Source organism: Gymnoscopelus microlampas, assembly GCF_963454915.1.
Source record: "Gymnoscopelus microlampas genome assembly, chromosome: 12".
NCBI classification, from domain to species: domain Eukaryota; kingdom Metazoa; phylum Chordata; class Actinopteri; order Myctophiformes; family Myctophidae; genus Gymnoscopelus; species Gymnoscopelus microlampas.
This window is the reverse complement of record NC_139949.1, coordinates 36,955,014-36,979,520: the sequence shown is the minus strand read 5'-3', so window position 1 is coordinate 36,979,520 and position 24,507 is coordinate 36,955,014. Positions and strand designations below refer to the sequence as shown.

The 24,507-nt window shown below is 42.1% G+C and overlaps 1 protein-coding gene across 2 annotated transcripts in view; it reads right to left on the bottom strand.

Moving 5' to 3' along the window:
* stk10 (serine/threonine kinase 10) overlaps positions 1-24,507 on the bottom strand; it is a 64,666-nt gene that overhangs the window by 32,252 nt on the left and 7,907 nt on the right. For both annotated transcript variants that reach the window (XR_014601907.1, XM_084073634.1), the window contains exons 2-4: positions 14,437-14,601; positions 4,435-4,483; positions 1,964-2,113 (exon numbers count right to left, since the gene is read on the bottom strand). Coding sequence is in view for 1 of the 2 variants with exons in the window: in XM_084073634.1 (XP_083929760.1) it covers positions 1,964-2,113; positions 4,435-4,483; positions 14,437-14,601 (364 nt within the window). In the remaining variant the exon portion in view is untranslated. The remainder of the gene's footprint in view (positions 1-1,963; positions 2,114-4,434; positions 4,484-14,436; positions 14,602-24,507) is intronic.

Sequence of the window (24,507 nt, the reverse complement as noted above, 5' to 3'; positions counted from 1 at the left end):
AGAGTGTTCAGATAGGCCATAAATCATATTAGAAAAAGGAGAAAATTGTGCAGAATGCTGCTTTCCCACACAATGCTCTCACATGGTCCTCCTCCTGCAGGGTTTCAACAGGGGGAGAGGGCCTCACTCTGTCTCTGTGTGTGTCTCTGTGTGTGTCTCTGTGTGTGTGTGTGTGTGTGTGTGTGTGTGTGTGTGTGTGTGTGTGTGTGTGTCTCTGTGTGTGTCTCTGTGTGTGTGTGTGTGTGTGTGTGTGTGTGTGTGTGTGTGTGTGTGTGTGTGTGTGTGTGTGTGTGTGTGTGTGTGTGTGTGTGTGTGTGTGTGTGTGTGTGTGTGTGTGTGTGTGTGTGTGTGTGGACCATTTTCCTGGTTCTCACAGAAATGGTTGTTTTATGGTATTAAAAAACCCAACAACAACTAAAAACTTTTAGATTTAGGTTTACAATTAGGAAAAGATTCATGGTTGGGATTAGGGTTAGGCATAGTAGATGTTAGGTTTAGGGGTTGGGGTTGAATTTATGCGTGATTTATACTTGCGGGCTGGGCTGGTGTCATGCACCAGAAAATAGCCGATCTACAAACTCAAGTGCCATGCTTTGCAGCATGTCACTTTAAGAGCTTGTAGATCGGTGATTTTTCGGGCTTTAGATTTACAGTTAAAAATGCCCAAAAATGGCATTCATAAAATTGTTGTCTCACAATTGATGTCCTCACAAGTATAGCAATACAAGCGCGTACGCACGTACTTGTGTGTGTACAACATGAAGTGCATGAATGCGTGTATCAACATTCATGTGAGACTAAGGGACAACAGAGTCATCCTCCAAAGTCAACTGACGGGGCGCAACGAGAATGTGCTGTTTATCTGAGAATTAGTCAAACAGTCAAACAAGATGGGCTCCGCTGATGGCCTCTGCCCAAAATGAAATGTGATAAGACGCACGAATAAATGCATATTATTATGACAGACTGCACATCTCCTTCCAAAAATGAAATGAAAAACAAGCTAACATTTTCAAATACATAAGTGGTCACCACACAATGAGCAACACTAGCCTATGTACACAGTAGATAAAAAGTAGTATTATTTCATGAGAAATAACTTATTTTTGTCCACATAGTGGGTGGTGAAACGTTTAATTAATCATGATTAATCATTAATCATGTTGGCATAAATAAACAGATGCATTAACAGAGTAGGTGGGTACACTGTATCCCTGCAGGTTAGTAGGTGTGAAGTGTTATATTGTTTTATGTATTCCAGCTTCCCGGTAACAGAAGGGTTAGAAGTTGAAATAGAGCCGAGCCAATGTTCTGGAAAGGCATGTGAGAGCACATCAGTAGTGCATCAGTGTTCTAGGGCAGAGAGAGAAGTGTATTCTGGTTCTTAGGATTCTATAAATAGGATCATTAAGATGACACCCTCTGGGGTCACTATCAAGCAGTGGAAAGTCGGCACACTGTCCGTAGAGAAAGGATTGCATACAACATAAAGCTGCTGCCGTGGGCAAACACCCAATAAACTCGCGTCTCCCGGCTCCTGCACCATTTGTACAGCGTGGCTGAAGGTCGAGCTGTTTGTGCTTATGTTTGTCTGTATGACCACACAAAAGTGGATCAATTGGATGCCTGGGTGGGCCAGGGGTAATGTTCCATCACTGTGACTGGGGTTTGAATCCTACTGGGTGCATCCAGCTTGGCCCGGCGGGACGAATACTGTATATCCGTAACTCCTTCAGGTTAGTCAGGGTTGGCCCGTCCAGCAGGGAGTGGAACTGGGAAAACTAGTGAAACACGGCTAAATTGAGAGAAAAATTAAGGGGGGGGGGGGGGGGGGGTTGGTGCTATTCACAGCTTATTCTGCTACGTGCGTGATGACAGGAAATAGAACATTAACAGGGCCCGGTTTAACTCACTGCGGCAGAGAACATGATCTACAACAACCCACAGAAAAGTGGAACCGTACCAAGTTTGATGTCCCCGTCCAGTGTGAGCAGGATGTTGCCGGCCTTCAGGTCTCTGTGGATAATCTTCATGCTGTGCAGGTAGTCCAGTGCCTCCAGCATCTGCCGGCCGACCACCTTTATCTGAGGCTCTGTCAGCCCGCGGTCCAACTCTGCATGGGGGTTGGGAGACAGAGGAGAGATGGAGAGAGAAGAAGAGAAGTGTTAAACATTTACTCAGTGAGGCCTCAAAAAACTAAATAATAATAATTCATATGTCTAGATAATTGGTACAGATCACAGGATTCTCGTACTGCTCAATGACTAGGCCTGTTAATTGATTCAATAATAGACCCTTTCTGCAGCGGCAATTTTTACAGGTAAACACAGCTGAAGTTTTAATATAAAGGTACAGTGGGTACGTTAGTGTGCCAAAATGGACAGCTCCAGTACAATTAACTTCATGCCGGCACAGAAGCGCCAACAGTAAACGAAACTCACCCGTAATTAACGTCATAACCATCAGCTGTGTTTACCTGTCAGGTTTGTTTACCAACTCAGGTTTAAAAACTACAGCAGATTAAAACATGCTGTCTAGTAAGCAATGCAGCTGCAGGTAATAAAATTAATAATGGGTGTGTTAGATTTATGTGTGCCAAGAGCCATGTGTGTGCCAATGTGCAAGATAGACAGTACCGAAACCCCTACGGTAAGTCTAACCACACGTCCACAGAAAAGCGCCCGTCTGTGTCTGCCATGCCAAGACGAGCCTCTTCCCAGCAGTCGAGCATCACACTATAGACAGTGCTCTCGATATTCAAGCAATTTATGCCAGAGCGCTCTGGGCGTCTTCAAGTTTCAAGGATCTTTACTTTTGAAGGGGAGCGTTGCTCATTAATCTCACCTGGCTTTGTCTGACAACTCGGTCATTTACGACCTGATGTTTGACTGTTGTTTCGGCTTGGCTATTTGTGCTAATAATACACGCAGATGACACAACGTCTAAGCACATCAACAACAGCATCAATAAATGCTGCGTGCGAGCACGCCAGACGTGATTTCCAAAGCGCTCCTCCTCTCATATAACTCTTTCTGCGGACCATTTCTTGATCAGCAAAGCGCAGACAGATAGAAGCCAGTCCAGCTTCAGTACAATTCTCTGTGTATGTTTGGTTAGCTGTAGCCGAAGCATCGACAGCTGTATGAGGACACAGATTAGCCAGTAAAAACACAGCAGGGGGAATTCCCACACTGAGGGGACTCCGTCATGTGTGACGGCTTTCTAGAGCGTTTCTAGAGCGTACAGGCATCATAGGAGCTAGTTGATGCGGTAAGACTACAACTTCAAGTTCAGTGTAGAGTCAACCAGTACTTAAAAGGACCATAACAGTGGTCTGGCATGTTTAGCCCATTGGCTACGACTAAGGGGACTGCTGACCAATTCCAAAGCATAAGGCCGTTTAAGCTTTTTTTGTGTTAACGCATTAAGACCTGAGACTGATTCTACAAATGCCTTCTAAATCAGTGGTTCTCAAACGTTTTCGTGCGAAGGACCCCCAAAATGATATGTATTTGGCCGCATACCCCCCCATATGAAAATGTTTTGTGCCAGGGACCCCAGAAGAGAATATTAAAATATCTGCTATTTTTGAGAACCACTGTTCTAACCCACTGTTCAAAAGTTTTCTGAAAAACTCATGCTGCTATATAGTACAGTATATAGCTAAAATTTTAAATGACCCAGATGCTTAACCGGTTTTAATGGGTTAAAATGAAAGAATGGACATGGGCAGTATCATCTGGTGATCAGATGTCTGGCCTGAAACAAGAGCATAATGGCTCTCCTAAATCTGATGTAATGGTGCTGAGCGATAACGCTGTCATAACAAAGTAATTTCCTTCTGAAGGGCAAATGTCACTTGTGCCACACCTTGAAAACTTGACACTTGTGACACAACGATACTTAGAAAACAAACAGAGATGCTGCGTTCACACTAGCAGCGACAAAGCGACAGGCTCCAAGTCATTTTCAACGGAAGCCAGCGACATGAACTTACAAAGTCATGCCCAAACCTTGCTGCCTGATGTCCGTGACGCGTTACAAATCAAAGTTGAGCTGGACACAACTTTGTATCAGCGCTCCAGTGACGCAGTGAATGTGTCAATTTCCATGGCCCTGTCTCCCCACAATTCCTGCTCATAAACAAACAAAAACTCTTTCTTGTCGATAACCAGTTCCCAGATTCTGGTAGAATCACTCCTTAGATTTTGTTCTTCACTTTTGGCCTTATGATATGTTCTAACCAACAGAATATCATATAGTCAAGATGCCACGGCACAGGCCTGGTATCTGTTGTTTTGGGTACAGCGTGGTCCCTTGACACAAGCAAGTTCCTCTCTTAACTTTGTATATAACTAGGCTCTCTCCCTGCGTTCCCCAGAGAACTACTGTACCCACACCCTGAATGTTTTAAAGACCAACAGGGATACGTACCTAGCATCGTGGCATCCACGGCACCTCCAGGGCAGAACTCAATCATGATCTGCAGGAAGAAAGAAAGGATGAGGTTCAGGTTGACCCAGCATGATGTATACGGTTTTGATTGTCTCGGCAAGAAATATAACACTTGTGAAAAAGGGAAGGAGGGAAGGAGAGACCAACCCTCCATAATAGAACATATTCACATTAATATACATAATGTTGCGTCAACAACAGTCAGGGCTGAGAGACAGGGAAAGGAAGGACCATTCACTCTTACTCTCTACTCTCTACCCACATTTGCATTAAACCTACACTCTGAAACTGATAAGATGCCATCAAATACAGTATGATTACAGTGCCAACGTTAGAGTTCATGACCTTCTAGAACCATTTTATTTGAACCAGATAAACCTAAAAAGATGCCTGTGGGGGAATTCAGGTGTCAAAGCAGAAACACAGAAGAGGTACAGATAAGATAAATAATAATAAAGATAGAAGCTAGACATCTGTAGTATACATGTACAATCTGTCACCAATGAATATATGCATGATCAATGTACAGTACATATCTAATGAATATGAATGGATATACTGTACGTGCAGGCTATAACAGTGAAAACAAGACTGAATATGTACATGTATTATTAAGTCTATAACCGACAGAACTAAACGAAAAGAAAAAAAACAACTGAATCCAAAAGCTATAGTGAACTGCAGTTAAAACTGCGGTACATTCTGGTTTAGTGAAATGTTCTTCCACACCTGTAGTCAATGTGTACAAAACACACTAAGAGTGTATGACACAAGAATAAACACATGCTTGTACTCATGCACACACACACACACACACACACAGACACACACACACACACACACACACACACACACACACACACACACACACACACAGTATTACTATACTTGTGAGGACATCAACATTTTAGGACTTGCCATGATTGCCGTGATTTTCTGAAAGCCATTAAAAAAAAAAGTTTTTGCCTATCTACATGCTCATTTTGTAAGCTTGTAGATCTGCTATTTTTGGTGCACAACACTGGCACGCAACTAAATATAAATCAGGCATAATTACAACCTCTAAACCTAACCTCTAAATACCTAATCCTAACCCCGACCTGAATCATTTCGTAATTGTAAGCCATATACCCAAATCTTTTTATAACATAAAAACAAAAAATATTATTGTGACAAGCAGTAAAATTGTCCTCACAGTGTCTATTTCTCAAATTCTACTATATACTTGTGGGGACATTTGGCCCCCACAAGTGCACACACACACACGAGAAGAATTGTGTGGGTAGTGAAAACAAGTAGAGTGCTGGGGTCACAGTGATGCATATATTAACAAACTGTTTGTCAGACTGCAGTCCCAGTCCCACGTTCATCCTGTGTAGCACAACACGCACAGGACTGCAGAGAGAGAGAGAGACTAAGAAAAACCTCCCTAAAAAGGTATTTGCTTGGCCAAGACTAACTTCCAACAATTTACTTTTCATTTCCTCTCCTTACATAGTCTGCCCGTCCGTTTGTGTCCGTCCGTCTCTCTTCCTTCTCCAGCTGTCAATTGTGTCTTCTAAATGTGTCAAGCAAGTTTAGGTGCAGCCAAGCAAAATACAGGGAAGAAGTTAGGATTTCATAATCACAGCCTCAGGATGCTGCAATCTGTGTGTGTGTGTGTGTGTGTGTGTGTGTGTGTGTGTGTGTGTGTGTGTGTGTGTGTGTGTGTGTGTGTGTGTGTGTGTGTGTGTGTGTGTGTGTCTCAGGTTGTATGCATTATGTCCCATGTGTGTATACGCTCGAACAAATCCTAGCATTGTTTTAATTGGCCTTCAGATGACAAGTCACTGAGCATTGACCACAAGCGGCTCACAGCATACCTGCTGGGTGATCTCATACTTGTGTAATCATGTAAGAAACACACACGCTCGCGCACACACAGGTCCTGTAGCGTTGCCATAATAAAGTAACTAATCCAAACCATTCATTACAGTCTGACTGCTATGACAGCACTGTCCAAGTATCAGGCAGGCATTGGACTTGAGTGCGGAGTTTCAGCCCCCAGACAAAAGGTGCGCGCAAACACACAGGACAATCATGTGTCACTCATGTGCGACAAAGAAGCAAGGTATGCACTGAGTAAACTGAGATGTATGCAAAAAGAAATGTACCTGCACACACTAACAGGCATGCAGACAGCCACGGTGTCGTACTTATTGAAAACAGTGGGCTCTTGTGAGGTTTTGTAAACAAGATGACTATTATATTACAGGACCTGTCCTTGTAAAAGACTCTGTCTTGTACACCCGACATCTGACATGATAATCTCAGTGATGATAAGCGCATCAGAGAGACAGATCGAGGCGAGACATTGTCAACAATGTGACTGTCTGACGTCTTCAGGGGTTCTCAAAGTAGGGTCCGTGGACCCCAAGGGGCCGTTGAGGGGGTTCAGCGGGATCCCCAGCTGAATGATTGATAGTTAACAACCAAATGGACCCGGCTTACAGGTCTGTAAGTCTGAGAGTGCACAAATGGACTCACCCAATTTTGTTTTTTGTACACTCTCTGAGTTATGGGGGGTCTGTGGATGAATGCATACCAAACTGGGGGTCCTTGAACCCCCCCTTAAAAGGTTTGACGCTGTTCAAGACTACATTAGAGTGTAGAGAAATTGAACCAAATGGACCCATAACATTAAGGATTGTACTGTGTATACTCTTATTGACTACCATATTTATGATGTGTCCATTTGTATGGGTTTAAAGGAGTAGTTCACCCAAAAAATGACTTTTTTTCTATCAATTGCACACCCCATGAAGCCTTGAATCCATGGATTTATTTTTGTGGCATTCCTAAGCCAATAATTTGATTCCCGTCTCCTACCGGCTAATGTATCCGTAGGAGACACAAAGTAGATTATTTGTGTCTCCTACCGGATACACACCCGGTCATCAAATTATTGGCTTAGGAATGCCACAAAAACAAAAATAAATCCATGAATTCAAGGCTTCGTGGGGTGTGCAATCGATAGAAAATAAGTCATTTTTTGGGTGAACTCCTCCTTTAATGCTGTGCAGTAGAGTTGTGTATTTACGGGGCCAGGCTTCCAGCATGGACCCGTATTGTTATTCGCATTATTCCATTTCTTCTTCTTCTTCTTCTTCTGCCGTTTTTGCCAGTTCTGGCTGAACCGTGCATACGCTTTTTATGAAACTCGGCCATATGATAGATGGTCATGAAAAACGATCAAAAAATAAATCTCACAATCTTTCGTCAAAAGGTGGCGCTATAGCACTCAGTTGAAAATGCCAACTTTGAACAGGTACAACTCATGCCCTGTTTTACCTACAGCCATAAAACTTCAATACACACATGCGTCTCCTCATGATGAACAACTTTCACACTCTGACTTTTGACCTCTGACCCTTAGATCTCCCACCATTTCGAATTATATGAAAAACAGTTAAAACCTATCTCCTCCTGGGATTTTTGAGTAATCTGCACGAAACTTTTTACACATGAACTTTGGACCTATACCAAAAAACGTTTGCAAAATATCTTCCATAAGTGAAAAAATTAAGCTTTAATGAGCCAATGAATATTTCAGTTTTATGACAATTATTCATCTGCCCCTAACACATACATGCAGACTTACCATTCTTTGAAACTTTGCAGAAATGTAAAGGGCCATTCCAAATATCACTGAAACCAATCTTACTCCAATTGGTCAAACGGGGGCGCTATAGCAATGTTTTGAAAATTGAAACTTTAAACAGGCAAAAGTCATGCCTCGTTTGGCCGACAGCCATTAGACCTGCTTACACATGTGCCTTGACTAATGAGGAACACATCTATCACGTTAACCAGTAAGCACCGCCCTTATATTGTCCGCAATCTTGAGCAGTTTGAAAAACACTTAAACCCAGGATTTTTCAGCTATTTGCGTGAAACTGTATCATCTGTGTGATCTCCTTTCAAAGGTTCTTGTCTGTTGGTGGCTTCTCGCTTAAATGTGTGCCCCACAACCTGAAGGTCACCAGTTCAAGCCTCACTTGGTGCAGACTTCATCTAAGTTGCATTTCACACAACATGACTATCAATGAATACATCTGCAATTGTTAAAGATAACATGAAATACTTAATTGAGTGTTTTTTTACATACTTCATTGTGAAAATAGCTGATCTACAATCTCACAACTTTTCAGATAGCAATGAGAGTATGTTTTTTCAATGTATAACATACTTCATTGTGAAAATAGCCGATGTACAATCTGACAACTTTTAATGGTTTGTGAGCTTGTAGATCGGCTACTTTCACTAGTTTTGGTTCTGAGGAGATGTACAATTTCTTCATTGGTAAATGGTTTGTGAACGAGTGATCTTTGTGTTAGTGAAACAGGGGCTTGGGTCATGACAGAAGGCAAGAGTTTGTGATCCTCAACTCTCTCTCTCTCTCTCTCTCTCTCTCTCTCTCTCTCTCTCTCTCTCTCTCTCTCTCTCTCTCTCTCTCTCTCTCTCTCTCTCTCTCTCTCTCTCTCTCTCTCTCTCTCTCTCTCTCTCTCTCTCTCTCTCTCTCTCTCTCTCTCTCTCTCTCTCTCTCTCTCTCTCTCTCTCTCTCTCTCTCTCTCTCTCTCTCTCTCTCTCTCTCTCTCTCTCTCTCTCTCTCTCTCTCTCTCTCTCTCTCTCTCTCTCTCTCTCTCTCTCTCTCTCTCTCTCAGCTGAGTGGTTAGGGAGCCAGAGGCTCTGGTTGACCCAGGTACGATTCCAGGCCAGGTCAGCAAATGTGTCGACGAAATGAAATTTGTCCCTGAGCAAGACTCTTAACCCCTAATTGCTCACAGGCCCTCATTGGAAACAAGACCGCAAGGACTTTCATGAACTGACCTGTTAAAGGAATTATCATTTCTCTTTCTCTCTCCTGGCCCCGTATTATCGCTGCTTGCAGCTATATTTTACTTTTGCGTTTTACTTACCTGCCCTGGACCTACAGGTGGAAAATAGCAACTGGGTTTAATAAAGGCATGACTTCCATGTGAGTCTTGGATGTCATGTGGTAAGTCTGTGACGTTAGTCACTTATATGACATCAATCATCTCCATATGTGGGCAAAGTCCATTGATTTCCAGTGTAGAACTAAAGTAAAAGAAAACACACACACACACACACACAGACCCCCCCCCCCCCCCCCCAGGAGACACACCATAAAAACGTATTTTGACCAAAGCGGGCATTTTTAGCTAAACTCCTGTGACTTGTGATCAGTGACGTCGTCCACATTCAACAACCTACATCCATATGACACATACTGTACATTCCCTTTCTCACACATAAAACCCAATTGCACCACCCATTATACTAGCCAACCTAAAAGCTAATCTATTATGTGTTTGGGTGCAGTGTTTCTTCCCCGGCCTGGAGGAATTCCTGAAATAGTCCGGATGACGTCAGCATGGAGTGGCGGCTGTGGTGAGAGATGTTGTCCGACTGGTCGTGCAACACGCAGAGGATTCTCAGTATAAGCTGAATAGATATGAATACATGCACAGACAGGCATGTACAGGCATGTACAGGCATACGTTTATACGCACGTTCTCGCACATGCACTTTCAATGACACATACTATATGCACGTACGCAGTAGGGCTGGGCAATTTACTGAAAAATCTATCGAAACTGATATTTAGAACCATTTAGAACAGACTTTTCTTATATAGGGTTAATCAAATAATCAAGATTTTAAAAAATAATTATTTTAATATGAACACATTTCTTTTTTACCATGCACCTTCTCACACATGCACTGTGACTTGCACTCACAAAATGTTACTTCATCATACTTCTCCTAGGCAGACCTCACTGTTGCTCTTGCTGCTTGAGACAGTCATTTCCTATCTCATTTTCTTAGGAATTTAGAGAGTAGAACTCTGCTCGACACAAAAAGACCCGCTTCCTTCAAACCTGCCACCCCAACACACTAAGTAAAGGATTCCTCCATCAGCCACGCCACTCCATCAGAGTAGCGGAAAGTCAGTCACATAACTGTTCACATTTATGCACTGTGAGTGACACTTTCAACATTGAGTAATGCATCTGTGTCCTTCTTTGTATTCTTTCAATCTGATTTACACTTTGCCATATAATTGTGTTACTTGCCGAAAATAGCCAATCTACAGCTCTAGATCTACAAGCTGCACAACGCATCGCATAATGCGATGCGTTGTGTAGCTTGTAGATTTTCACCAACCCCATATAAGCATTATATGGGCAGTGCCAACAAGACATGACATACCGACTTGTATACCATTCTCTCCTGCATGGAGGGGACACCCAGCTATATACCAACATAAAGGAGAACTCAGGCACAAGAATGTAAAAATGGACACAAAGAGATCAAAGTTAACTGAAGAGAAGAGATTAAAAGAGCTACAATGGAGGGTTTTGGTCGAGAAGATTCGAGATCACGGTGGATAATTGTTGAGCCTCATCCATTGTTTAACGGACGGTAGCTCTCCTCCCCGCATGGGTCCATTTAGCCTGACATATCTGTGTCTACATCTCCATGTATGATGCCTTTGTCTGCTGTCGCTTGTCCATTTCTTTCTGTGTGTCTGTCTCTCTGTCTAACAGCTCATAGCAGCATTCCTTTACACAGAGAATTCACAAAGTCTGTTCCCTGCTTGTCAAGACACGGCCCACTTAGAGAACGAGTTATATAGATCCTGGGGTACAAATTATACACATATTATAATTATACACACACAGATACTCAGACACGGAGGCAGACGAACACGCGTGTACACTTGCGGACTCATGCAGTGCAAAATCAGCACCAGAAAGATATGAGGTTCCTGCTAGGAATTTGGCTTCGGCACGTGAATATTTTATTCATAAGCCCTTTGGAATCGAACCTCCACAGTGACCTTTAATCGCTTCATCTTCAAGTCTGAAGAGGATTTCAGATAAAGAAATACATCTGAAGTGGATTACACATAAAGAAATAAATCAATAATGATTCATCAAAATCCCTTCAATTCACCTTTACACACACACACACACACACACACGATGAAATTGGTGTCCCACCTGAAAATGTATTTTCTGTTTACTACAGAGCTGGACAGACACAATTATAGAACATTAACTGCTTTTTTACCCCCTTTTCTCCACAATTTAGTAGTTATGCCAATGAATTCACATTGAGTGCTGTCACTGCTGTTGGACCCTACTGACTCACCTGCCAGTGAGGAGCCTGCACATGATTCCACTCAGAGATAAGAGACAAAATGCTTTCGACATTATATCACCTTTGTGAGAGGTGATATGATGTCACACTGCAGACACACAAGAATTATGGGTAGTTTGCAAAGCATTTTTTTCTGTAGTGTATGCACGTCCTGTAATGTAATATCCATGTACACTGTTGTTGTTGCTCATGCGTCATTGTTCGACGTTGAGCTGTCTACACTACACATCAACGCAAACTCCTTTTGTGAGCCTATGCTGATAAAGTGTTCCCGATTCTGAAAGTAGAACACCCAACAGAAATGCAGATGCATCATCTGCATTAAAATGACACTACGCCTGTAAAGAATCCAGCAAGTATTTGCTTATACGACCGTCTTTCTTTATCCGCATTTCTCTCACTATATGTCTCTCTGTTGGTTCTTGTCAGTGTGCTAATGTCAGCAGTGTGGTTGCTGCGATAAAGGCCCCAGGTTTCTCACGCTGTGGGCCTGGCTGGCTGGCTGGCGGGCTCACTGACTTCCAGACCAGATTGTTCCTAAACCAGCGAGAAGTACAAACAGCCCTTCTCTCGCTCTCTTGCTCCATCTATCTATTTCACCGTCTCTGCCCGCGAGGCAGAGAAAGGGGTGGGTGGGCACTGGAATGCAGCGTGCCTTGCCACCCTCTGCCCTGTCCACCCACCTCTCTGGTTGAAAGGGCAAGGCGCGTCGACGTCTGAACCGACCAACCTCTGAGACTTCATTCTCCGTATCCTGCCATGGCGGTGAGATACGACCGTGATTACCGTGTTACTGTGTACAGTAAGTACAGCCTGTTCAACATTTGTCATCCTATATGTTGCGTTTGAAGAAAAAGTGGGTTTTATGGTCAAACGCCTCCATCCATTCAGACGTATTGCAGGAAAAAGCACCCTAAACTGACTATCCTATCCAAAAGAGGAAGTGTTTGAGGTCGTTCTTAAAATACAGTCAGAATATATACCGTATAAGTATATAAATATAAGTTGGGAGTGCATGTGTGTGTGTGTTGCAATGGTGGGCTCAGAACCGACAGAGGGTGGGGGTCATAGAATAGTATATATTATGTATATTTTCAAGGACCCGTGAGCGAGATCATAGAGAGAAAGCTGAGCCTGTACACATACAGGAAATGTGTGGTCTGAATGCTGTAGGTAGGTGGTTTTGTGCAGAGTTCAGACCTCTAACTAAACACCACAAGCTGACACAGTCTCACAATGCAACCTTCTACGCTCAGGAATTCCAGCTATGACTTGCTCACCCCCAACTAGTTCTGGGGCTGTGGCACACAGCTGCAAGTGCATGCATACACATGTGTACACGAGTCCATATGCACATGGAGGCACGTAAAGAAATCAGGGTTGCATTTAGTTAAGTCGACTTGCACTGAAGGCGTGTACTTTAGTTCATTGGTGTTTCATTTCACCATTTAACGTGCACACTGCGCACATAATTAATACGTGCTGATCATACCACAACCACAAAGCCTTGATTGTTGTAATATAAATGAATATACAGTAGTACTTCAACAATCAATGAAACCTTTTCTTATTGGCCCCAAAATAAAGTATTTCACCACCACCCTGGCTAAAGCTGGACAAACAAGTTGAACATTGGTCTTTTAAGGCTTCACGGCACATAAACAAGTAATTGCCCGATTCTCTCTCTCACACACACACACACACACAACATAAAATGAGTGTCATGGTGCCTCCATTTCATGCTTTGAGAAATCCAAACTTCCCCACACGCAATACATTTCACTTCATGTCACGCACTTGGCATCTCACTGGACTTTGCGCCATCTCCGTTTATAGACTCAAAGGTCATTGAAAATAAGACATTACTCAATTTAGCCTAAAATTAGTGATTTCAAATTCCTTTAAAGTTTATAATAACATGAGACGTGGTACAGGGTCAGAGGAACAGAAACAGCTATTTTTAGCTTTTAGATTGCTTTGTAATTCCTCAGATATTCAATTTCAGGGACCAGAGTGATTCATAGGGTCACAATTATTTGTCTTGGCAAGATACATACAGTAGACGGGTAGATTATAGAGTATGTTAGAGTGAACGCAATGAGAGCCGAGGGAGAGGCAAAACAACCCTGGCATACATGGAAGAGGATATGAAACCTCCGGGTCAAGACAGGTCAGATCAGGCCATTAACTCACCAGTTGCCCTCGCTCTCCTCCATTAAAGCAGAAACAAATGAATAAATAAATAAAATGGTGCCTTTATATAGCGCCTGTATATAGCACCTTTATCTAACGCGCTTTACAATGTGCATTACATTCACCCATTCTCACACTGAAGGTGGAGGAAATCATGCCAGGCACCAACCTGTTCACTAGGAGCAGTTGGTGGTTCAGTGTCTTGCTCAAAGACACTTCAACACCAACCCAGGGAGAGTTGGGGATCGAACCAGTTAACTTCCGATTCCCAAGCGGTCGCTCTAACTACTGAGCCACTCCCACCCCCAACCAAATCAGCGCCTCACAATGCAAGGCGTTGTGAGCTTGTAGACGTTTTAAAAAATTGTGAATTTATTAGAAACATTGTTCAAGTTTTTGAAAATGCTCACCTATAATGACATGACCAACATAGGGATGCCATGCCAGGGTTAAACATGTGATTAAAAGAAGAGAGAAATTCTCTATTTCATAGAAGGAATGGGCGGTGAAAGCCCACAACATCAAGGGAACTTTGAGTAGTTTGAAGGCCGCGTTTCTTACCCAGAGTTTGTTGTCATGATAGAATGCATCAAGCAGCTTGACGATGTAGTGGTGGTCACATTTAGCCAGGATGTCGATTTCCACAATGTAATCCTCCAGTTCCTCCTCAGATTTAGTCTCGATCACTTTGGCCGCGGCCAGGGCATCCGTCTCCTTGTTCCTAGCCTGAAAAAAGACAAAAGGTAAAACTACATTAAAATGCAGCATGCATTGATTTATTATGGACCGTTTATAATGTTTCACCTTTTCAATATAGTAAAAACTTTGCCCTGATCTATCATTTGACAGCAGTTTAACAGTTCAGGTTACTAGAGAAGCAATGTGATGATGCCAATTCACTGTGCATCACATGCCCTTTTTTGGTTTGATTAAGGGTGCGTTCGGAAATACAGCACTGAGTCCACAAACTAATAGGCGAGTGCGCTCCAGTGCGCCATTTTCCGAACGCACCCTAAGATAAGTTAAAATATAGCCTAATTTATATTCTACACAGCACTGCCGCTTGCTCAAACTAACCGATTTTCAAGCTACTATGACATTGCTTGAAAATCAGTTATTTTCTGCGTGTATGTTAGGCTTTACCACTTTTTTATTTTTGAACGTTTTTGCCTGCGTCATGCCCTAAACAGGGAACAAAAAATGTATTGCATTTCCTTTTGAGCTCCAGTTAAAGAAAGATTCAGACAGTCAGTAGTAACGAGATTCCAAAGCTAGATGAACTCTGCTTGTCTATTACTCTGCAAATCCACTTTCTCTGGCTAAAGCTAGATTTTAATCCAATAGCATAATTATGGTCTTAATACTGTAGTCCACAGGGCATAGATGCTCTTCTGCAAAACGCATCAGTATGCTGGACATGCACAGTACAGATAACAATGTTCACACTGAGCAGAGATAGCGTTGGCTTTTGTGGTCTGGGGTTGGTGTTAGCTAGGGTGGAAACTCTGGCTGGCAAAAGTACTCAGCCCCCACTTCATCTGAATGGATGAATTATGTGAGAAACATTATCAGATTCAGACGATCAGATGCAGTTGAGGTCAGACAGTGAGTGAGCATATTGAAACTGAGTCCAATATTCTATGAGAGTTAATTTTCCACGTAAGTGTGTTGGTAGACAAACAAAGGTTCTTGAAATCATAAAAACAGTCACAGCCATACAATGTTTATGGAAATGGGACGTATTGGTGAAATATGTCCACGATATTAATACAAATGTCAACAGTCATAGTCACTTGGTGTGAGCACACAGAGGGAATGCACAGTTACTCAAACACATGCTGAGATAATTGTAATGATATGAAGAAGAAATCACGGTGTTAAAAGCCTTCACCGCAGGCTAATGAACAACAAACACTGCAGGCGCAAAACAAGCATTCAAAGCTTCCACCTGGAAAATTCGTAGGACTTAGAAAGAGAGCAATCACATGCACACAGTGCACACGTGTCTATAGTCAGTCAGTCTGCTCTGCATCTCTCACATAGCCCGGTGGAAAGCCAAAGGGAGCCAGAAACACTTAAGCGGCGCAGGGCTGTAATTAAAATGTTGACTAACCACCAGTTAGAGGCACAACAGGAAACAGAAACTCCACACCCTCTCGGAGCGAGCGGGCAACAAGGACGAACCACGGAACCCAAAACGTGTATGTTGGGTTATGCTAATGCACATGCTCATATGCACACAAACGCACATGCTTTGACACCAACCACGCTTATGCATGAACGCCTACACAAAAGTAGCACATGTGTCTCCGAGTGCACATACCATTCCCAGCGATGAGAGTATAGAGATTATAAAAATCATTAATTATTGATCGGTTTTGATGGAAAAAAAAAAATCACACAAAAACACCCAGTGTGTGGAACCACAAATACATGATCTATGTGTGTGTGTGTGATGACTAGAATGTTGTGAGAACGCAGATTTCAGGAGTGGTGACCTGACTGTATGACTGTTCTCAGAGGTCGGTGCCACAGCAATAGAGGGTGAGGTTTAATCATGCAGCCTCAAAATAAAATGCACAAAAAAAAACAATAAACAGAAACCGTGAGCAGAAGTGTCTTGTGATCACCTGACATGTACTACTAATCCACTTTTAATCTGGCGTCCCAATTTTTGGTCTCGTCATTATAGGTAATAAAATGTTTAAAAAAAGCAAATCTGCAAACTCACAACGCATTGCGATGCAATGCGTTGAATATTGCCTATTTTCACTAACTGTCGTACGACAAATTATATACAGTAGCTTAAGCGGTTCAAAATCAATGTAAATGAGGAATGGAACACTGAATATCAAACTTCCCTTGGAGTCAATCATGCAATACATTGCTGTAGCGTACTGCCCAAAAAGTCTTGCTCATTATGGAATTATTTTATGCTGGTTATTTCATTTTATTCTATCCGTCTGATCCCTGCCTACGCAACCGTCTCTGAGGGGTGTCTCAATTAAGAAAATCATCAAACTAGCATACCTGTTGGCTTAGTCATAGAGGATTACCTTTATGAATTATTATTATTTATTAATCCCCATGGAGACTGAATTCTTACCCACGGTATCAATAAAGGTCTATCTATGTACGAGTAAATTATTATTCCACTCAGTTTTTATACACACAGACCTGAAACAGAGACATGCACACCTATAGTGCTTATAGACATGCAATGTGGCGTGATGGGCTGCCACATAGCAGTAACCAGGAGCCATTAGGGGGGCGCTGCTTTGTTCCAGTTCCACCTCAGCAGTGCCCAGATGTTAAAATGGAACCTCTCCAGCTACCAGTCCACCCTCCAGTTCCCAAGCCAGGTCCATAAAGATTGAGCTACTGCCGCCTGCGCTACGACCCAGTTGGTTATGTAAATGCTTAATTAACCACTTAAGCCCTATTTTATATACTTGTCGTACAGTGTTGCGCGAAAATAGCCAAACTACGCCAATCTATGCAAAGCTTACAACGTGTCACATTTTAAAAATATATTTTAAACATTTCTGCCCATAATGACATGCCGAAAATACAGATACAGAAAGTGGTTAACTATTCAACGGACAGTAGGGTTCCTCGAGACTTCTGGGTCAAGTGAAGAAGTGAAACCTTTTACTGAAGTAAGAGCCATTTAAGAAACATGGAAGTGGGCAGAGAGCTAGTTTATGCTGGTCCTTCATTTTGAGACGGTATCAGGATTGGTTTTCAAAGCGATGGGCGGAGATATCAGATCATCTAGCTACGCAAGACTAATAGGGTGCTCAGTTGTTAGCTAGAGTGTGTGTCAGTTTATGTTCTTCTCGTGTGTGTGTGTATGTGTGCGTGCGTGCATTTATGTTACTATGTTTTTGAGGGACAAATGTATAGTCAGCTTTAGGGTTACGTTTAAAAATGTGTGTGTGTGTGTGTGTGTGTGTGTGTGTGTGTGTGTGTGTGTGTGTGTGTGTGTGTGTGTGTGTGTGTGTGTGTGTGTGTGTGTGTGTGTGTGTGTGTGTGTGTGTGTGTGTGTGTGTGTGTGTGTGTGTGTGTGTGTGTGTGAATGTGTATCCACCATCACCCAGTGACCTAGAGACAGTGGACAGACAGACTAAACAGGCTGGTGGGGATCAGATGCCTCACAGGGCTTGTGGGAAAACATCTGGACAAACAGAGCATGTCACACAAAGGAACACACACACACACACACACACACACACACACACACACACACACACACACACACACACACAAACACACAGCAAGCCTTCTTGGTACACTGTGTGTGTTGTCTGGTTTGTGTGTTTGCGTGTGTTTGTTAATCCCGAGCTCCCGGAAAGCTGATCTATCCCCAGTAGGGGGAAGCCCCTGGTGTGCGTGAACAGGACTTGTCTCTCTCCTGCCATGCAACCATCAAACGCGTCGTGTTTAACAAGCCCTGACAATATGCGGCGCAGTTACCCAACACTGTCACCTCTCTCCTAACCTCGCTCCTCTTCCTTTCTCTCTGTCTCCGTCTGTAGCTTACCAAGTAAAGCGTGGCATTAACCGTTTACCAGGTTATCTGTGGGCCAAAATAGGAACCAAGCACTGTAAGAGATTGTTGATCTCAAGATGGACAGTCTCTTGTTGACAACACAGAGACACACATTCAGTTACTAGGGCTGCAACTATCAATTATTTTCCTGGAAATGATTCTATTGACTACAATTTTTTAATTAATTGAATAATTGAGAAGCATGGTTTATATATAAAAAAAAAAGATTACTATCCACGAATAGATATGGAAAGATTCTAATATTTCTTTTTATAATTGACTTCTCCATTAAATCGATTTCTCTGATTAAACACTAAAGCCCTATTTTACTCTGTATGTACGTTGCACAGCAGTGTTGTGCAAAACTACCAGAAATAGCCGACCAACAAGCTCACAACGTTGCGGGATGCGATGTGTTGTGAGCTTGTAGGTCGGCTACTTTCTGTCATTTTTAACATTTCTGGGATTTTTTCCTTCCGCGGCCAAATGCATATCTAAAAATGTTTTCTAAATCCTAACAGCATGTTGCTATATCAGTGGAGCTCCAACTTTTTCATGTCAAGGACCCCAAGAATTATATATTATTTGGCCGCGGACCACAATCTAAAAATATTTTGTTCCAGGGACCCCCAGGCCCAGAGGCAAATATTGGAGTTAAAATGTATGTATAAACATATATAGAACATATTCAAAGATTTGCATACATTTTCACGATAAAAAAACCCAGCAGATCTACAAGCTCATAGCGCGGTACTCTGTGCTTTATGCTATATCTGCTATTTTTTAATTATAGCCAAAGACATCTAAAATGACACAGATGCTTTCCCGGTCTTAATGGATTAATAAAATATAGACTCCAACCTTTGCTAATAACAATATATATTAAAGCCATATTTCTGCAGATATGCAATATATTGGATAATATTCGTCGCTGTCGGGCAGACTCTATCTTATCATACAAGAGTGTCGCACAAAAGTAGTGAAAATAGCAGATGTACAAGCTCGTAGATCTTGATCGGCTATTTTCACCATTTTAAAATGTTTTAAAAATCGTAATAAAAAAGGAACGGTTTTGACCATACAAGGTTTCCACCTGACAGCAACGATATATGGGATATCTGGCATTAGTAGTTAGTTACCCATTAAGGGAGGGAGATAACTGTTCCAACATACACGGTCCAGTGGTGAAGAGAGAGGAACATGCAGACATAAAGAGAGGAGCTGTCTGCTTGTGTCTGTCAATTATAACTTTGTTTCCGTCGCTCTATAGTCTTTATAGGCCTTTTAACTGCTGACCCCCTGCTCCAGTGCACACACACACACATATGCACATGCACGCGCGCACGTCTGAGTGGGAACAAGATTGAGGAATGTGCTTCTGGGTTTCAGCTGGCTGGTGGGATGGGAGATGAATGAATTTCGCATCTTCGTGTGCATGTGTGTGCGCGCGTGCATGTGTGTACTGGAAACAAGAGGAAATTGCACTGAAACGCCTCATTGTATCCCCCATGGGACCCCTTGACTGGAAGCTATCACAGTGTCAGGCATGTGTGTGTGTGTGTGTGTGTGTGTGTGTGTGTGTGTGTGTGTGTGTGTGTGTGTGTGTGTGTGTGTGTGTGTGTGTGTGTGTGTGTGTGTGTGTGTGTGTGTGTGTGTGTACACTCGTGTACAGTGCACACATGAGAGAAATGTGCATGTGATTGCAGGAGGATTTCTAATCGCAGTTACCTAAACTGGGCAAAATGTGTCACCAAAAACTGCTTCCAGAACAGCCAACAGCCAAATCCTGCACCAATCGCAGTTGCTTAAGTTTCCCCAATGAAAAGATAGTGCTCACTTGCTCACCTCTAAAGACCACAAACAATAAGTGAACACTGTGAGTTTCGGTAAACTAACCGTGACTGTCTGTCGCTTCAGTCGACGCCACGACAGACAGTCTTATGGGATGAATTATGGCTTTAGATGCCCATGTAACCATTTCCTCCGCCCCATTGGTGGCCAAGTCTACTCAGCAGCAACAAAAAGATCAAGCCTAACTAACAGATAGACAGATTTCTTAATAGACCTATTGCTGCTTCACAACGGGCAAGAAAGCTCAAAGCGGTAAAATTATCCGTTTGCCACCCTTACATAAACACACACAGAATGGTAACAAAACACCCTCCACACACACACAACCTGAGATTGCTGCCCTCACACCACTGTTTGTCAAACCCACTCCACTCCAGTAGTAGATAAACTAGTCAAATTGACCGTGACGGTCATAAACAGAGACAAGAATTCTGGCTAGAGCTTCACAATTAATAGAAAGTAAAAAAAAAAAAAAATTTAGATTTTAGAGTTTAGATTTCACAATTATGTAATGATAAAACTTGAAAAAATCTTATTTAGCCTTCACCATGCCCCCGTCTCCTCATCATTGCACAAGGGTTAACAACCAGAACATTGGACAACCCATCACCCCATCCATCAGGCTCTCAGAGGAACAGTAAAATCACAGAGGCCATTACATAGAAATTGGCCATAGATTGTAGAAATAATCACAATGAACAACAAAGGCATTACAAACAGTATAAAATCATCTTTTCTCCCACAACAAATCATTGTAATCAATGAATGTGATCAATAATCTTTCTCACAATATTCAGTAAAATATTGGGATTATCATTTTAGTCATAATCCTGGCAGATTTTTTCATTACATGGAATTTGGAGCGCTGTGGGAACAACCCATCCCTGAGGTCAATCTCCTCCACGTATGAGTGTTATGACCTGGTGTGCCGACACGTGCATTTTGTAGCGTGTCATACACCCTGTACGAAACACACTCACACACCTTGTATAACAATTAGCGTGTAAGACCTTTGCACCGTCATAAAAGTGAAGCTACAGCACCGTGTGCTCCTCTGAGACCTGGAATGTGGCTGTCAAAGCCTTCATAATGACAGTATAGCCTGTAAAACCTGACCTATGCCATTAGACGCAGGCCTGTGGAAGTGCTTATCTCTTATTCAGCAGATGGACGAGCTGCGTGACAGCGAAAAGCACAGGAGTTTTACTTTAGTTTGCTTTCATTTTGGATAGTCGGAGTAAACATTGCACCTGTTGCCAAAGCTTTCTAGCTGTATTTGATGGGAGCCTTGTCAGAGTACCATGTACTGTATGCACAAATGTAAAAGCTAATGCACTTGATGAACTCATCTCACTTGTGTGAGATGAGGGACAATGTTTGTGAGACGAGGGACAATGTTTTCCAAAACATTAACTATTGATTTTATACTGTGATTTTGCACTTCCAATTCTGTACTGCAAAAAAATGCTGTTTACATTTTAGATCAAAGAAGACACAATTAAATTAGAATGAAATCCAAGACTTTGAGACACTTTGACATAGTAGTTACAAGTTAATCCGGTCTCATGTTCCTGCGAGAGGTGAGAAGATAGCTGTAGCTGCTGACATCACCAGGAACAGGCCAAAGGTCAAGACTATCCAGATGACTGACTAGAGCCTTCCTTCTCCATTTAATCTAGACAACAATTGCACTGCCAAACACCACTCCTGGATTAAAACGCTGAATGGCCTTGATCTCTGGAGCTGATACGGGTTAAACCAGATCACAGGATCAAAGAGGAAACTTCACAATCTCACTAGATTTCACACAGATAGTGTAGGTGGGTGGGGAAGGGTGGGTGTATGGCCTATTAACCACATCAACACTATCTTCAACCACGACATGATCTTGCAACGCCTTGCATTGCGAGCTTGTAGATAGACTATTTTCGGGGGAAGAGATTTGTTGTGGGGGAAAAAAAGAAGGGAACCAAGTATAGACCCCTGGGGGACCACAGTCAACCAAGTACAGAGGTTTTAAATGGTTAACTTAAGCCTTATTTCTACTTTGTCGTACATCAATTGTTAGCCTGTAGATCAGCAATTAAATGTGCAGTGGTTATGCTTTGTGCGATTCCACTTCAGCTTTAGGGAGGATGCTATGCATTTGTCTTAAACCTCCAGCTTCAGAAAGCAAGTAAAACCCGCTAAGTGGGAACCTGTATTGCATAATTAAAGCTGCATTACATAATATTCAGATTCTATGCCTTAGTTAGAAGATAGCAACAACTGAGAACCCTTTCACTGGGTGTAGCTGCTAAGTGAACAGACAGACAGTAACCTATGGTCTTCCTCAAAGAGAATGCCACCCATTTTCTGCTATCTGAGTGCGTTCTCTTTCCCACGCCTCAAAAGACACATTGGCATAAATGAATGACCTATAATAAGGGTGTTAGGGCACACCCCAGCAGAGGGCGGAAGTTTAAACTTTTTGACCCCATGTGAGAGCTGGGGTTTCCGTCTTTGAAGGATGTGAAAGTTTTGCTCAATCTGTCAGTTCAAAAACCGCAAAAGTGAACAGGTTCCTGCTTCAGCACAATATGCAGACTTTCAAAAGGGCAAGTCAAAATCTCCAGCCACAATTGTATTCATATCCATGCAAAGCAGCCTCTATAGCACGTATTAGTACTCTGTAAACGTTATTTTTTATTTACTAATGCCAAATAAAAAAGTTTAACCACTTTTTCTTATTTTTTGAAAAACAGCAAACCTATTACAATGTACTGCGTTGTGAGCTTGAAGATTTGCTATTAAAGGAGGACTTCACCGATTTTCAACCTATCTTCATATAATTGGTCCTCACTAATACTCATGATAAAATGGTACCATTTTTTTCTACTTGGTCTGTGTCTCATAGGAGGGCTGTGGACAGTCCAGAAACCCGTCTACCAGTGACATCATCGTTAGGCAAGATTTTTTTTCCCAACAAGATTTCACATTTCTTATCTCTATTTTTATCAACATGAGAACAATGGCTTCTTTTATTGCATTGCAACTTTCCAGGAATAGAAAGCCTGCAGTTTCTATTAGCTTGGATTCCCCATTGATGATGTCACTGGTAAACGGTACTCTGAACTGTCCACAGCCTTCCTCTGAGACACAGATTTTTTTTTTACCATTTTATCATGAGTATTAGTGAGGACCAATTATATGAAGATAGGTTGAAAATCGGTGAAGTCGTCCTTTAAATATAAAAAATAAAAATAAGAAACCGTGTATAATGACCAGGTTGAAGGAAAAAAAATGTAGGTTATAGAATGTGCATCTTCATTGGAAAATGAGTGCTAGTAAATGAAAACAACCCATAACTTTTGCATAGTCAATATATTGCAATAATATCAAGGTTCAAGGTTGTGCTTTATTATTACACCTTGTGTACAGGTACATACAGTAAGAGTAAAACTTATTTTTGCTGCTTCCTTCAGACAATGCAGCAGCATAGGTAGTAATAATAATAATAATAATATCGTAAAAAAGATTTTAAAAGGCTAAATATGTGGCTGTCACAACATCCCAAAGCACTCCTGGACGTGTCTCCTGGACACCATTGTGCCTCGGCACACCTTTTTGGAACCACTGCCGTATGTACGGTATTTCAAAATCACCTTCTGATGAGCCAGTTCTGACTGGATAGCTGAGGCAATCTTCCTGACTCCTGCCTAGACACGTCCCCACAAATGGTGGATTAACAATATGACTGTATGAAGCAAAACATGTAAAGCCACTACAAAGAACCGAGCAGGATTTTGAATTGCAATTAATAAAAGAAATGGCCACCAAGAGAAAACCAATATTATTATTTTTTAGACAAAAAGCACACATTTGGAAATCTTGTGTTTTGTGATGTTTGGTTAACTAACAGAACCACATAAAACTCAGGGTCAAACCATCTATGTTCTCAGAGATAAATGACATGGACATCTTCTCCTGTGAAGCTGAAAAGGGAATGCACCTTCACACGAGAGGCTGTCTGGCATCGATGCCGAGTCCACACCCACCCTCGTGGGTTTCTTATCAGACCAGCATGGACCCAGCTGGTCTGTAAAGATTACAGAAAACAACCAGGTCTCCAAGAGTTCTGATGACAGACTGGAAGACTAGTGCAAGATTAAAGGGGTAGGCTATTTCAAATGTTTCCAATTAAGATTGGATACATGTTAATCTTGTATAAATCTTTCAAAAGCCTTCCA